The following is a 15,818-nucleotide window of genomic DNA, read 5'->3' on the forward strand; positions in this document are numbered from 1 at the left end:
TGGTATATCACAACAATCATGAAAATTACAAAACTTTGGTCAAATGAGACAAAATATGTTAACTTCTTCATTTTTAATGCTATATTAATGCAATCATTCATCAAATTAAGACGAGTTACGCGAGCATTTTATACTTGCGACACCCATATAGCTACGGTGATTCCCACATCTTCCTCAAACTACAGCCTTTTCCTAAACTGCTCTCAACATATCTATATTTGTGTCAATGTGCCGTCTCTCTTTACTGCAGTTACTTCAATCCTATGGATCTTTACATCTACATACATGCCAAATATATTTTCTTTTATAAAGATTACAATCAATAGCTAATAACAACAAGTTTGTGTGGATTTTTGTTTTTTCAATGATAAATATCAAGAAGCATTCAGACATTCAGAAGTATTAAATTAAATACTTGTAATTAAATATTTCAGTGAGAAAAAATACTTCGGCTACTACTACTGACAGCAACTTTCCAAGCTCCCCAACTACCCCCATCCCCCCCATCCCCATAAAAGCTATACCGAGACAGGTGTTCTGAACTTCACATACTTTATCTCAAATTGTATTGATTTGTAACTGATAATATGATGTTCATGCCGTACGGTGGTCAGTGGTCACTGAAGGTAACCATTTCGGTTGCTTGAAGTTGAAGTCACAATATTGTATCGAGCTAATTCACAGCAATAGACAAGCGACAATGTAGTCTACGCCTTTGTATAGTGAAAGTGGTTTTGTAGGATATGCCAGTTGCATGGGTGGCGGCGCCGTGCGGGGCCGGGGGGGGGGCGGGGAATGTTGAAGATATTTCGGTTGCAGATTTCAGGACCCGCACCCACCCCATCTTTGCTGAATTCGTTTTCAGTACATATATAGGCAATTCTCTTTCTCAATGAATTCTTGGAAATGTGTTTATTCTTTTATTTTAAAAGGATAATCTTAAATTGCGTGTCCAAGTTTGGGTAAAACTATTGCGAAACAGCATGATGTGTCACAGTCAGACTATATGTGAACACAACATCGTTATAACATTCGGATTGATGTTATTCATCACAATAGTGGAAATCAAAATACAAGATTAGCACGATGAGACACGGGCTTTATGTTAGTTTGTTCGTAAACGTGAACTCGATTGCATTGGTAGGTTTAACTATATTCTGTTCACGCCGAATGTGTGGCTGGAATTTGAGGTTGAATGTGTTACGTTTCTTGTCAGAGAAAGAGACGACGCATTGATTCCAGGACAAGTGTATTTAGCGGATGTAGTGTTTTCGTGAGTGGGTGCCATGTTATTATTGTCAAATTTGTTTAGTACATTTTGTTTTTCTTTCTTATTTTGTTCTGTTCTGTTATGTTCTTTCTTTTCTTAAGGGTTACTAGCTTTGATAAACATTTTATGTTTTTTTCTAGTATACCATTACTGCACTGTTTTGTATTTCTATGTATATGCGAAATATATTGACTGAACTGAACTGAACTGTTGTATCTACTGCGCATACTCGAGAGTCAGCAGCTTACTACAAAATTATGTAAACATGATACACTTGTCACATAATATGCGGTTGGAATATGAGACTGAATGTTCAAGTGAATGTGTGCAGCTAGGTTCAGATCTTTGTAAGTTTCAAACTGGGTTGTAAGTGTAGGTCGATGCTATCAATTTCCATTCTTTCCTTGACAAGAAGTAAAATGTATCAAATTCGTTTGTAATCATTTCTAAACTTAGAGTTAGAAGGGAACTTAACTAACTTTTGCGAGGTAACAGACTCAATTAAGCCGCAGAATTTAGCTGAACGTGTTGGTACTGAAAACGATGTGTTCGAGTCACGATATTGTTGAGGACTCACATTGCTTCCAGAACTACCTTGAAATTGACCATGCCTCCAATTGAATTAGAATGTATTGTGAAATTTGGTGGCAGTTCAATTACCAAGAAGGATGAATTTGAAACCATCAATGCAGATGCATGGTCTTTTGCAATTGAAATCATCAGAAAGGTCGAGGGAAAATGCATCATTGTTCACGGAGCTGGGTGAGATCTTTGGCTACTCCACTTAAAAGTTTAGTACCATTGTACATTGTAGGTCCGGCCCTCGAGGGATCCCCACCTCACATGAACAAGAACCTAAATTTCAACCTCTGCACACATTGGAAGGTCAATAGTAAGGATGTATTCATTTCAGTTGTATCCTTATCAAATGTTTCTCTCACTAATTATGGGTTCAAACTCACAGTTTCTTCCTTAGGAGCTCATTGAATTCATAGGATATCAAACTGACAGCAGCCTACTTTAAAGTATTAGTTCAATAGTTGAGCAAAATTTTCAAGACCATTTTGTTTGCCCCAGAATATCCATTATTTACATATCTCTAGCCTACTTGATGTACAAAGGTATTTTAGCTTAGGCCTAGAAATGTTCCAATATTCATTGATGTAATACCAAGTGCCCTAGACTTACAGTATACAGTAGTTACAACAGAAATGTTAGTTTTGTGGATGCATGTTATACAATTTATTACTGGGATTATTGGAACTAGTATAAGAGCAGTAGAGATTAATGTGGAAACACATATATATATTGAAAATACATAACCATTTCATTTCAGGTCATTTGGTCATTTCCAGGCAAAGGAATTTGGAGTAAGTGATGGGTTTGATACAGAAAGCTCATGTGAAGACAAGGCTTATGTTAGAAAAGGTTTTGCTGTCACAAAACTCTCAGTTACAAAGGTGAGAAGCCTTACAGCAATGGGTCATCCGTCTGCCCAGTACAGGGATTAGTTTATCTAGTATCGCATCTAGTATTGTAAAATGGGCGAATTGCTACTGTACAGTATACAAGTTCAAAGAAGCACTGAATTTTTGTACACAGGATTTGTAAAGTCGTAATTGACAATGTTCACAGCCTTTGAAACTGCTACACAAAATGTATTGTTTGGGCCTGAAGTATGTTAAAAATTCACATAATGATTCCCTCACATTTGAACTTCAGGAAACATTTCATTTCTCATATATTCACTCTCAATGCAAGGTTTTGTTTATATATATGCAATTGTTTCATTCACAATAGGCTCAAGTTCTAACAACTTCCATAACAGGCCTTCAAGGTAAAATGATACACTGCATGATCTTATGTTTATCATAATTCTACCTTAGACTAATAATGTAGACTAATGATCTATATCACAAATAGGTTACAATACACTACATACAAGAATTCAAATTCTGGACTTGGTGAAATTGCATGTGGTGTGCCTCAGGGCTCTGTGTTAGGTCCTCTGTTGTTTATTATATATACGTTAATGATATCTGCCATGTCTCCAACATCGCTCATACAGTCTTATTTGCCGATGACACCAATCTTTTCTTTCACTCGAAGAACGTAAATTCACTCCAAAGTACTGTCTCTTGTGAACTGGATAAGTTCTGTGATTGGTTCTCAGCAAACAAATTAAGTACTAATATTGATAAGACTAAGTATATTGTTTTTAGTACCAAAAGAGCATTTCGTTGGGATAAGGATATTACGATGGACGGCAAAATAATTAAATGTGTAACTGAAACTAAGTTTCTTGGTATTAATATTGATAGCAAACTTTCTTGGAATAACCATATTTCGTCAGTATGTAACACTGTAGCAAAAAATACTGGTATATTATCTAAACTGAAATATTTCCTCCCACAGCATGTCCTTAGAATGCTTTATCAAACACTAGTTCTGCCACACCTATCCTATTGTACAACTATTTGGTCTGGTACATACAATGTTAACATTGACCGCCTAAATATTCTCCAAAAGAGGGCTATACGTCACATTGCTAATGCCCCACCGCTTGAACATACTAGTGGAATATTCAAGTCCCTAAATTTATTAAAACTCGGTGATATTATAACAGTCAAGGTTGCTACCTTTGCTTACAAAGCATGGAATGGATTACTGCCAGTCACTTTTAATGACTTTATTTGTAGTAACAGAGTCTTACATAACCATCACACAAGACAAGCCGACAACGCTCATTGCAATTTTTACCATAGTAACATAGGGAAATTCGGTCTTCGAAACAGAGCAATACAAATTTGGAATGATCTATCAAAAAATTTGAAGCTCATTACTTCAAAACCCACATTCACCAGGCATATGAAAAAGGAGTTCATTAACTCGTACTAGTAACATTTAATCTTTTCACGTATCCATCTCAGCGTCACTAGGATATTATTACTGTATATTTAATCATTACGTATATTCTGTATTATAAATATTTGTTCATTTTTCTTTTCTTTTCTCCCAGGGAGTCTCCTACCTTGTTAAGTCTTTTATGACTTTTCAGGAGACTTCCTTTCCCTTTGTATACTATTGGCGATAAAACAAATAAATGAATTAAATGATCATATTGCTGCAATCAGTTTAAGGTTTTCTCCTTGTCCAATTTCTGTTTCTTTCATTTTAAGCTGAATCACAGACTTGTCTCTGCACTTGTCGAAGCTGGTATTTCTGCTGTATCCGTTTCTGTGAGTATAGTTCATCATTTATAGATGTACAGCAACAGCATACCCATAGCATCGAGGTAAATGAATCTGGAGAAACTATCACACAGTAAATACGCGCGTACCATGCATGGAGGGTCATGTGATGTGTTCCAGGGTGGTACTAATATATTACTCTCCCCATTACGCATGATGATTTCACCCAACTAGTACGTAAATGTGTATGCGTGCTTAGAGCAGCAGACGACACCTGTTACCTAGCAATAACTGTGCCTGTAGCCTAACGTGATAGCTATATTCCCGTCGAGCAGCATTTGGCTCTGTTCCATGGAGAATTTCGTGGTTGCACTGAACTAAACATTTCCCCACATTTCCCATTTCTACATTCACTTATAGCAAGTAGTAATAACGTTAGGCTTTATGAGACAAAGCTTGCCCCTGGAGCTGTATTAATAAGTAAGATCTATTATGTAGAAGGCCTGTCTTCATTCAAGAGAATAAGGTTGAACGTTAGCATATTAGCACTATTTCGTAGGCCTGAAGTACCAGTACCTTCTTATGCCGTTAGTTCCCATGTCCGATCCGTCTTGGTGCAAATCTTTCACAAAGTCACTAACACTGTTCTCGAACTGCTATAGAGAAATATCAGTTTGGTACCACCCTGGAACACATCACATGACCCTCCATGCATGGTACGCGCACACCCAATTGACATGAATCCTCCAGATTCATTTACCTCAATGACCCATAGCCACCGGCCGCTATTGAATATTTCTTTGGGAGTTAAACCTTAGATGCAAACATCATTTTGATCAAATTAAATAAGTTACATCTATAGTGGACAAATTTAGCATGCATCACAAACAGGCATTTCTTTAAAATTTGACTCACATTTTCTGGTATACTTCACCATCTACTGTACTGATATAATATATACAGTACTCCCAATGCATATATATTATTCCAGTTGAGGAAGGCTTTGCATTGAAATGTGGAATATGAGCAGTTCTAGAATTACACAATTATATTTTTAGCACATTCAAAAAATAAATAAACAAACCAAGAACTTAGAAAATCTACTGGTTAAATCAAATTCTGTCATTTTCCTGAATAACAACACAAATGATCAGTATTGTCAATTGTGTACTTGTAAGCTATTGAGAGCATCCGAATATGTTCTGATAATAAGAAGTAATACAGGGCTTATATGTAATGAACTGAAATCATGCCAAAGGTTTTGAATGACAATTGTCAACCTACTTTATGTATTAAATTAATGTTGTGAATGTCCACTGGCAGGAAAAGGCAAGTGCCTTTCGTTTTCTTTTGACGAACGCTTAAAGGTAGTCAGTATAGGCCCCAAATTATAGCATGCTATAAAGGCTACAAGTTTTCAAAAAGTACCTTCCTGGAGGTCGTTAGTCTCCAAATTGTTCTCAGACAGTTTTAAGGAACACACAAGATTACTGAATGTTACTGTTTGGCTGCCAATTAGTTTGCTTAATTTATTATAACATCAATCTTGTAATTCATTCAACCTACAGCCATGCAGTGGATGGCGGACTGAAGATAAATCAAAAGTGACATCTTCTGACTTGGAAACAATAACAGGATTATTAGAAAATGGTTTTCTTCCTGTTTTACACGGAGACTGTGTGCTTGACCAGACAAGAGGTTGCACCATACTAAGTGGTGATACTGTCATAGAGGTAACACTTAAAGGCATTGAAGACTCGCCCCAAACAGCTTGCCGCCATCTTTAAAAAGTTAACTTTCCGTTGCTTGCAAGTGACGTTTTTCTCTTGTCGCTACAAAATGCAGACAGTAATGAAACATGATACCTTGTTATCTTAAGCTGGACCTGAGATGTCCATCGCTGTATCGTTTATACACTGTACTGTGGGTATTGACCGCAGCTGTATGTACTGAATGTACACTACGGTGTGTGTGTATTTTCTGGGATCATTGGTGGTGTCTAACACTCCTGTTGCACCTCATTCAAAACTAGGTCAGATTACGGGCATTAGACGTTTCTTTTTGTGCGAGTCTTCACATCCTTTAAGCAATATGAGAAGAAAAAATATGACTAAGTAGATAAAAATAAATTTTTTGAACATGGTGTACTATACATAATATCATACTCTGATCTATAAACTCTATGATTCTTATCTATAGGGATACATATTCCTTCCTACATAAGGCTTTCTAAACCTAGTGACAGAAAACTAATAACGTCGTTTTCCTTGTAATAGATGTCACAAGAGCTAATTACTAAGTGTTTCCTGATGGTCAGATCGAGATTGGGAGAACTGACCACAACTAAACCACTTCAAATTATTATTGCTTGTAAACACTAATGTTTTTGTAAATTAGAGCTCATGTTTATACTACTATATTATCTTTGTTTGATTTCTCTGTGAAATATAATTTTCCTCTCCAGGTCCTTGCATCTCATTTTAAACCCAAACGAGTCGTCTTTCTGACCGACGTAGATGGAATCTACACACTTCCTCCGAGCCACGAAGATGCAACCCTCATTCCAGAGATTCATTTCAGTGAAGACGGTGAAATAATGACAGCTGTAACCATGGATACTAAATCACATGACGTAACAGGTGGTTTGAAGATAAAGCTCCAAACGGCCTGGAACATTTTAAACGAAAGCAAGGGAACGATACCAGTATTCGTCTGCAATATTTGCTCGAAAGCTGCAGAATATTCATGTTGCCATGGATATCTCTATGAGGAGAATGGAACAGCTATACTCTTATATAGGAATCAAGACCATACATAAGTTATCACAAACATTCTTATAAAAAAAAGGGTGTTAAAGGGTGTGAACATTACGCGCAAAAAGAAATGTCTAATGTCAGTAATCTGACCTAGTTTCGAATGAGGCGTAACAGAAGTGTTAGACACCACCATCCTCGATCCCAGAAAATACACACACAGCTTGCTACTGTCAGTAATTAGACACTAGTGTACAGTCAGTACATTCAGCTGCAGTCAATACCCACAGCACAGTGTAATAGACGATACAGCGATGGACATCTCAGGTCCAGCTAAAGATAACAAGGTATCACGTTTTATTACTGTCTGCATTTTGTAGCGACACGAACAAACGTCACTTGCAAGCAACAGAAAGTTAACTTTTCAGATGGCCGCACGCAGTTTGGGGGGAGTCTTAAATGCCTTTAAGTAGTGCAGGGCTCTTAAAATTACCATGCAGCTTAAATTACCATGCAGCTTAAATTACCATCAGCTTAAATTTACCATGCTAGTGATTTCTATATAGAAGTGATCTACATTGGTCAACCTGTATTTTTGAAATATTATAAATATTTATAAAACATTCTGGAGTAAGATAAAAGACTTGTTGAGGTTCTAGGATGGTGTATGTACTATATATACATACATATATGTATGCAAATGTAACCTGATTTATAGACGAGGCCAAATAAATCGAAATTATTTAAATTATTTCAGACTGATGTTATCATTTTAGTGTATATTTTCACAATTGTTATGAACAAAGGGTTGATTTGTCTGTTTCCAATCTATAGTCTCCCTCTCTTCCAGTTAATATTATATGGTAGTCCTTTTCTCAAAAGGCAATCTTTAATTGGGTTATCTTGACCCAACACATATATTAAAAGGACATCCACTGTTGACAATGAGAGGTTATAACACTTTCTTGAGAATATATAGTTTGGCAAAGACATTGCTAGAGTGTACGTATTTCTTGAACGAAACAGCTTCACCAGTATATATTTCTCACTTGAAATTTACAAGAAGGAAAAAAACGCATCTCCATGTATGTTTTAACGGAAAACAACTTTACCCCCTCCCTCAGAATTGGCAACATGGCCCCCTCCCTCAGTAAGAAAAATATATGTTAACTGAAGATGACTTTTTCATTGAATACCTTTTGGGGGTTATTTCCTCCCCCCCCCCGACAACTTTGAACCGTGCACTGTACACCAGTGTATCCATGCAAAACCACTGTGGGCCCCGCACAACCTATACCATCATCCCTATTCTCACAGAGCGTCGGTTCCCTTATCCAAAGTCTTGGTAAAGGTGTCTGCGTATTAGGAGCATTTAATGCTCAGTGTATATTTGGATATATAGCGAATGGGTTGGTTGTCGACGGGGGGGGGGGGGGGGGCTAGGGTGAGGGTAATATTCGCACCTGACTCTCACGAAGATGAATTGGTAAGTTGCCGTATAAAAATCTGGCTGGTTATAGGAATTGATTTATGGTGCTGCCCCTGCACATCCGTATGTGAAGGTGAATCCCCGAGGACGAATCACAAGACAAACATTGCAGAATGAAAATAGAAATTTCGTGACTGCAAGCAACAGAAACAGCCTTTTTAATGAGTGAGCTATACTGGTGGACAAAGTACTGATATACTCCTCCCTGGAATAGAACGTTTACAGCCGAAAATGAAAGTTTCTAACATATTTCTTATGTTATGCAACGTTTACTTGATGAATGAGGGAATGGCCGCATCGCCAAACTTGTGCAACTCGTCTGGTAAATAACATTTGGCTATGTACAGTACTTCCACATTGAAACGCAAGGCCTAACATTTTAAGTTACTGCTACTGTACTAGTACTAGCCTACTCGTAGTAGTACTAGATACAGTAGGAATAATGTTAGCCATTGTGAGTAGGCTATAGTGTAGTACAGTCTACTATTACTGAGGTTCATTTTCTGTGACTGCATTTTTCAAGGCAAAACTGGACAACCACTGGAATCTAAATGATTAGGAACTGTATAGTTTTTAGGCAATTGGAGTTGTACAGTGTATCATTGTGCAGTGGTGTTTGTTTATTTTTGTTGTTGTGAACTTTAATTGTATCTGTTTTGTGCTGAAGTTGGGAAGTTTTGAAAAGGACTTTCCTTTCCTGGAGCCCGTCAAGAATCAAGTAGTAGGAAGTTAACTTATAGGACAATAACAGCTCTTCCCATTTTACCTGTTCTTCGGTTCATTTTTCATTTACTTTATCATCAGTTCAATTTAAGGGTTGCAATGGTGCTTATTTACCTGATCGTCATGTTCAATCAGGTTGGCACTTGTATTTAGCAGGCCTTTCTGATGAAACAAGCGATGCGTACATGTAACCAGTCATATTTTAAGTAAACTATGCACTGGTGATTATTTATGCCCTGTGTAAAGCCTATTCGTCCAATCTTTGGACATACCAGACACTGTATTATGACAAAAGAATAAAGATATGACTGGAGAAAAGATTACTGAAAAAAAACAAGATTCGTGTGTAAATTACAAATTAAAGATTTTTCCCTGCATGTACAGTACAGTAAATCATGATAGAGCTGTCTGTGATGTGGTCACTGTAGATTCCCTATTGTAATGTTGTTGACTTCTTCAAGCAGTGTGATGCATTTGGAGTTGATTGCTTTGCTCTCTGTAGTCACGATTTCAAAAAAAGAAACTATGTTTTGTAGAGTATAATTATTTCCCAGTGTGAATAAGAGATCAGTTAAATGTGTTATAAAGGGAAAAACGTCAGCCGAAGTACTTTGATGCCATTTCAGGCACTTTACTGATTCCAGAAATATCCACCAAATTCACCAGATCTGAAAAAGAAGAAGTCAGCTTTATATGCTATTCAAGTACTATATATATGAGGATATGGTTCGCCCTAGAAATGCAGAAAATTTCCTGAATTTTCATTTATTTAAGCAATTGACTTCAGCCATTGGAATATCCTTTTAATGAACTCCCTTTTCCTTCATCCACCACTGCTACTTTTTGAAACCCTCAATTAAAATTGTGATTTCATTTCTTTCGTTTTCTGTGTCCGTTTGCAGCTCCCTTCAGGTTTACGGTTCCTTCAAATCAATTGTTCAACTGTTTCATAGAAGACAGCATTATATATACCATAGAGGTTGAGCTTGAAAATGCTGTGGCTGTGATGACCCAGTTCCACAGTTTACAAGATGAAGTAGCGTTGAACGACTCATCGACGAGAGAAAGCATCACGGGCCGCCACGAAGGCTTATTGCGTTACACAGGGGAGAGTGAGTCTATTGCGAGTTGGACTGTCCAGTCGTACGTCAACCATACAGTCCACACTGTGATGATGATCACACTGTTTCAAGCAAATGGTAAAAATTTACCTACATTTTACCTTAGAAGTTAAAAGACAGTACAGCCTGTAGTACTGTACTGTATGATGTACTAGTGTGAATGCATACATTGGTCTTAGTTATCACTAACCTCCATATGTAGACTACAGGACAGGGCATGCACAGCTGCCACAGCCATGTGGTTAGTGGTCACTGCCATCATAATTGTCAAAACTTACAAATGATGTAATATATTACAAAAGACGAGAACCTACCTGGAATTCAAAATACTAAAATGACAAATATAGATGAATCCATGCCCGTGTGTCAAGCATCAGTAAGGCATACATGAGAGAACCATTCTTGATTGGCTGGCGTAGTTATCGTCGAGAAACCTTTACTGAGTGTACAGTAATATACCATTGAGCTCGTTCAGTTCGCAAAACTGAAGCCTGTGTTGGTTGTCTCTTTTATTTACCAAAACTCAAAATTCGCTCATTGTTTCCACAAGATGGCTTATTCCTGTGGACAGGAAATGGTCAGTGATAATAACATGATAGTATTGAACCTGTCAAAAGTGAAAATAGATGATATATGCTGTTAAGTTTCACCCCTTTAATCCATTCGTTTCCCCCCCCCTCAGATCCAATTCCCGGTGCCTGCAATCAGGTCTTCGTACCCGAAAACGAACCAAATTTACATTTGACTGAGGCGCCCGATCTTGCCTTGATAAAATTTGCTGCGGCTAATGTCGGATCTCCGAAAGGCTCGCCGTGCTATGCAGGATCCAAGTCTCCGGCAATGGCACTCTTGTACGATCTCTACATTTATTACATGCCGACCAAAAGCTACTCGGAGACGGTCATGTTTGGCGCCGTTGAGAAAATGTCCACGCCTACATATATCATGAAGCATGGACAGAAGGTAACTTTTAAGTTTATTTTGAGGTTGGAATTTAAAAATTTAAATAGTGAAGAGGGAGTGATTGGGGGGGGGATGGGGTGGTGGGAATGGAGGGAGAGGTGATAGCTTATCAAATTTATAAGATTCTGCTCATAAAATTATAGACAACATTTTTTTCCTTCCCAAGAAATAGAAGCTAAACCTCAGATCTTCAACACAAAACATAGGACTTCTGGGAAACCGAATGGGACACAAAAATTAGAAACGCGAGTCAATGTTTCCGAACCTTTCATTACAATTAAGATTATTTTATGTGCCTCTTTCTTTACCTCCAGGTCTCATCATTCACAGCGTTACAAAAGAAGGAAGTTTTCCTGGCCTTATTTAAGAACCGGGGCATCGTTCACAATGTGTTGGTATTCGATCCAGCCAAGAACATGACAACCGCTGCTTACGTGCCTCTCATCGACTATGCCTGCGATGAGAAGTCGCAAGGCAGTGTGGTGTGTACTTACACAGGTGAGAATGTATACATGTATGGGAGGAATGCGTATGGCAGTCGATGGGGGTGAGAGAAAGAGAGAGTGAGTGGCGTCTATTTTTACACCAGACTTGAAGTGAGTCTGTACACCAGACTTGTGGTGAGTCTGTACACCAGACTTGAGGTGAGTCTGTACACCAGACTTGTGGTGAGTCTGTACACCAGACTTGTGGTGAGTCTGTACACCAGACTTGTGGTGAGTCTGTACTCCAGACTTGTGGTGAGTCTATACACAAGACTTGTGGTGAGTCTGTACTCCAGACTTGTGGTGAGTCTATACACCAGACTTGTGGTGAGTCTGTACACCCGACTTGTAGTGAGTCAGTACACCAGACTTGTAGTGAGTCTATACACCAGACTACAGTAGTGGTGAGTCTGTACACCAGACTTGTGGTGAGTGTGTACACCAGACTTGTGGTGAGTCTGTACACCAGACTTGTGGTGAGTCTGTACACCAGACTTGTGGTGAGTCTGTACACCAGACTTGTGGTGAGTGTGTACACCAGACTTGTAGTGAGTCCATACACCAGACTTTAGGTGATTCTGTTCACCAGACTTGTGGTGAGTGTGTACACCAGACTTGTGGTAAGTCTGTGCACCTACTGTTAGTCTAGCAGCAATAATTACCTTTTCTCTCATTCTGAAATCATACATATTGGTTACTCATACCTGAGACATTTCAAAAGTAGTTTAGGAATAATTGCTTTAAGTTATATTATCATACTCAGAGCTTTGTACTCATTACTATTAAAGGAAGGTCTACTTGTACTTTGTAGTACAAGTTTGTTATACTCTGATGAGTAAATAATAAAAATATGGAAAAAGTTAATTCACAGGGTTGACCAAATGAGAGAGATGATATTGTGTATTCAAAGATTACAATGTCATAATGGACTGATTCAAATGTTAATTCCTTCTAAGTTTGGAAACTTTGCTAATTAGTAGTAATACAAACTTTATTATATTGTGATTGTAAGCTACTGATCAGGGGTGCCAAAGATGGGATCTGATAGAAAACCTGTTTGGTATCATCATCCTGGAGCCACTTGATTTGTATCATCATCATTATTATTAATTTATGATTGTTATTTATATATTTTTTGTTCCATCTACAGATATGGGTCCTACTTTAGTGTACACTTTTTGTGGTTTGCTGGGTGTGATTCTATGCTTCTTAGGCCATTGGACTTTTTTATACGGTAAGTTGAGAGTGAAATTAGCTCTGGTTCATCTCTATTTCTCACGTTCTTTCTCAGAATGGTACGTAGAGTAAGCAGACCAGTATCAACTTCCTTGCCGTTCTACTTCTTTACCTCCCCTCCTCCACCGGCATTGTTTCCACTCCTCCTCCTCCTCCTCCTCCTCCTCCTCCTCCTCCTCCTCCTCCTCCTCCTCCTCCTCCTCCTCCTCCTCCTCCTCCTCCTCCTCCTCCTCCTCCTCCTCCTCCTCCTCCTCCTCCTCCTCCTCCTCCTCCTCCTCCTCCTCCTCCTCCTCCTCCTCCTCCTCCTCCTCCTCCTCCTCCTCCTCCTCCTCCTCCTCCTCCTCCTCCTCCCCACTACCATCCTGTCCTCCCAAGTCATCCATGACCCATGAAATATAGCTAAGAGATTGAAGTTATCATGTATGTATGTGTGTATGTATGCGTGTATATATATTTGTACGTATTCCTGTATGTATGAATTCATGTATGTGTGTGTATGTATGCCCTTGTTTTGTATTCTGATTGAGGACCTGAACAAAGGAATTCCACGTCCTCAAACCTCATTTGACAAGTATCCCCACGTCCTCAGACAAATTCTTTTGTTCAGGGGTATTGTTAAGGTTACGGCACATGGATTTGAACAATGGGGAAAACAATGGGGATCTCGGTTTGAATGTAAAACACACTTGGGTGGGTGTGTGTAGAGATATGTGTGTGTATTTGTGTGTGCGTGTATACATGTTTCATTTGGTTTTGTTTATTTGGTTTATCACTTCATGTATAAACACAACAGATTCAACATAACAAGAAACATAAACATGTATGCATAAATATGTATGTATGCATGTATGCATAAATATGTATGCATAAATGTATGCATAAATATGTATGTATGCATGCATGCGTGAGCAAGTATGTATGTACAGTACATGCTAGTGTCCTTTCTTCTCATCCCTGCTGAAGCTATTCTAAGTGTTTCTCACAATTTCCCTCATCTCTTAACCCTATTTTTTCTTGTTTGCTTCCCAACTCTTCAGAGGTTTACATGTTTGGGTTCTTGCCAACCGTTCTTGCCTCTTTTGTGATTTTTACCGCACACACGGACTTGTACCCATACGGTGAGTAGGCTATTGTTACTTCATATAAGTTGGGTGTTTGTTTCCTGATCACCGGGAAGGGTTACTCTCTAGACCAGGGGTTTCCCTAACTTTATACCCCCAAGAACCCCCTGTGGATGTCACAGTTGTCCCCCAACTTTTCAAGACACGATACGAGTCATTAGTATATATTATACTATAATACGCATAACAGTGCTTCGTAAAAGATTAATACTTCCCCTTCCTTTTCAACCCTTGCAGATTTCAAAAAGGTTGGAGGAAGAAATGTTGAAAGTAAGAAGTACTGTCAAGAAAAGTATTTATGCAAAGTAAAAAGCAAAGTAACCAACAATGACCATTGTATGCCTGAAGATATCATTTATATACAAAAACATTAAACCCTGGCCCGAGGACCTTACCTCCATCTGCCCCTGCCCTGCCTCCAGCTTCTTCAGCACTCTAGGTGGAAACTCTGGTTCCCATGCGATGAATCAGTTGAAGTATTAAAACCAATATTGTTGCCCACCATACTTCCCACCATACCCTGCTCCCTCTAACATAACACCCTGAGCATTTCCTATTCTGACACGGTTACTAGAACAACACGAATCGGTGGGGCCAGGGATCCTTCTCCTGTGCAGCCGCAACAGTGTGGAATAACTTACCTCAATCAGTAAGACTTGTCAACAGCCTTGGAACCTTCAAGAAAAATCTAAAACCTTACCTGTTCCAAATTTCAATTATGTAACCTTTTTCTGCTGTTTCTGCAAAGCGCCATGAGCAACTTCGGGCGGATACCGGCGCTATACAAAGTGTCAATAATTATTATTATTATTATGACTCTCATCACTTCCTGCTTGAATAAATCAATTGGAACGGAATGCGGGGAATAGTTTGTTACGGAAGCTGTTACTAAGATTACCATGCTGCCATATCTGGGTAACACAAATGACGCTTGCAGTTAAACTGCTTGGAAGGTCATTTCCCTCAGATTATCGTGGCTTTTACACAAAACCCAGATTAAGCAGTTTGCTGAAGGCTGTGTGCTGTTGCTTCTTGTGAGACTCAGTGTCGAGAAGGGAGTAAAGTGTCGAGAATTTTCTTCTCATCCGTAGGCGTCTATACGATATCTGTGACACTCGGTACTCTGGGTGGTGCAACTCTCATGGGCCTCTGGTGGCGCTTTGGAAGGGTATTGCCGACAGTTTTGTGGATAAGCCTTGTTCTCGGATTCCAGCTTTCATCGGTGCTGTTTTTCACTCCATTTGGTAAGATATAATGTAGTGAAGTGAAATTTTGTTGTTTGCACCCTTTGAATATTTATATGTGTTACGTAATATACTGTAATGTAGCTTTAGTTGTGTTCATAGCTTTTGCACGTGTGTTTTGTTTGTTCTGTATACGCTGTCATCATGGCCAGCAGCGTCTCTGCAGAGCTCCGGGGTTCGCCTCGTAAACCCCTTATCATTTAATAGAGTTTGTAATAAATT

General features: G+C 38.7%; 2 protein-coding genes across 5 annotated transcripts in view; both read left to right on the top strand.

The window, feature by feature from the left end:
* The first annotated feature begins 1,573 nt into the window (after nucleotides 1–1,573).
* Nucleotides 1,574–8,074, top strand: LOC139969572 (uncharacterized). Of its 2 annotated transcripts, none has more exons than XM_071974670.1 (5): nucleotides 1,574–2,032; nucleotides 2,607–2,640; nucleotides 4,450–4,509; nucleotides 6,030–6,194; nucleotides 6,926–8,074. In XM_071974670.1, the coding sequence occupies exons 1-5, from the start codon at nucleotides 1,878–1,880 to the stop codon at nucleotides 7,277–7,279; spliced, it is 768 nt and encodes a 255-aa protein (XP_071830771.1). In that variant the 5' UTR covers nucleotides 1,574–1,877; the 3' UTR covers nucleotides 7,280–8,074. The 2 variants fall into 2 exon arrangements, with proteins under 2 accessions (XP_071830771.1, XP_071830770.1); XM_071974669.1 differs by having other exon boundaries at nucleotides 1,578–2,032; nucleotides 2,607–2,730; nucleotides 6,926–7,996.
* A 685-nt stretch (nucleotides 8,075–8,759) lies between these two features.
* The window catches only part of LOC139969586 (transmembrane 7 superfamily member 3-like), a 123,188-nt gene continuing 116,129 nt past the window's right edge, over nucleotides 8,760–15,818 (top strand). For 2 of the 3 annotated variants that reach the window (XR_011793769.1, XM_071974687.1), the window contains exons 1-7: nucleotides 8,760–9,025; nucleotides 10,329–10,625; nucleotides 11,230–11,510; nucleotides 11,825–12,008; nucleotides 13,146–13,229; nucleotides 14,269–14,349; nucleotides 15,444–15,596. Coding sequence is in view for 2 of the 3 variants with exons in the window: in XM_071974687.1 (XP_071830788.1) it covers nucleotides 8,935–9,025; nucleotides 10,329–10,625; nucleotides 11,230–11,510; nucleotides 11,825–12,008; nucleotides 13,146–13,229; nucleotides 14,269–14,349; nucleotides 15,444–15,596 (1,171 nt within the window). In the remaining variant the exon portion in view is untranslated. Of the gene's footprint in view, nucleotides 9,026–9,142; nucleotides 9,415–10,328; nucleotides 10,626–11,229; nucleotides 11,511–11,824; nucleotides 12,009–13,145; nucleotides 13,230–14,268; nucleotides 14,350–15,443; nucleotides 15,597–15,818 lie in introns of those variants that run through there. The other variant, XM_071974688.1, reaches the window with a different exon arrangement.

Source organism: Apostichopus japonicus, chromosome 7 (genome assembly GCF_037975245.1).
Source record: "Apostichopus japonicus isolate 1M-3 chromosome 7, ASM3797524v1, whole genome shotgun sequence".
NCBI lineage: Eukaryota > Metazoa > Echinodermata > Holothuroidea > Aspidochirotida > Stichopodidae > Apostichopus > Apostichopus japonicus.

Coding starts and splice junctions, on each gene's coding strand:
- LOC139969572 (XM_071974669.1), top strand. CDS start 1,878: ATGCCTCCAATTGAATTAGAATGTATTGTGAAATTTGGTGGCAGTTCA. Junction 2,033..2,606: donor ATCATTGTTCACGGAGCTGG/GTGAGATCTTTG, acceptor ATTTCATTTCAG/GTCATTTGGTCATTTCCAGG. Junction 6,195..6,925: donor GTGGTGATACTGTCATAGAG/GTAACACTTAAA, acceptor TTTCCTCTCCAG/GTCCTTGCATCTCATTTTAA.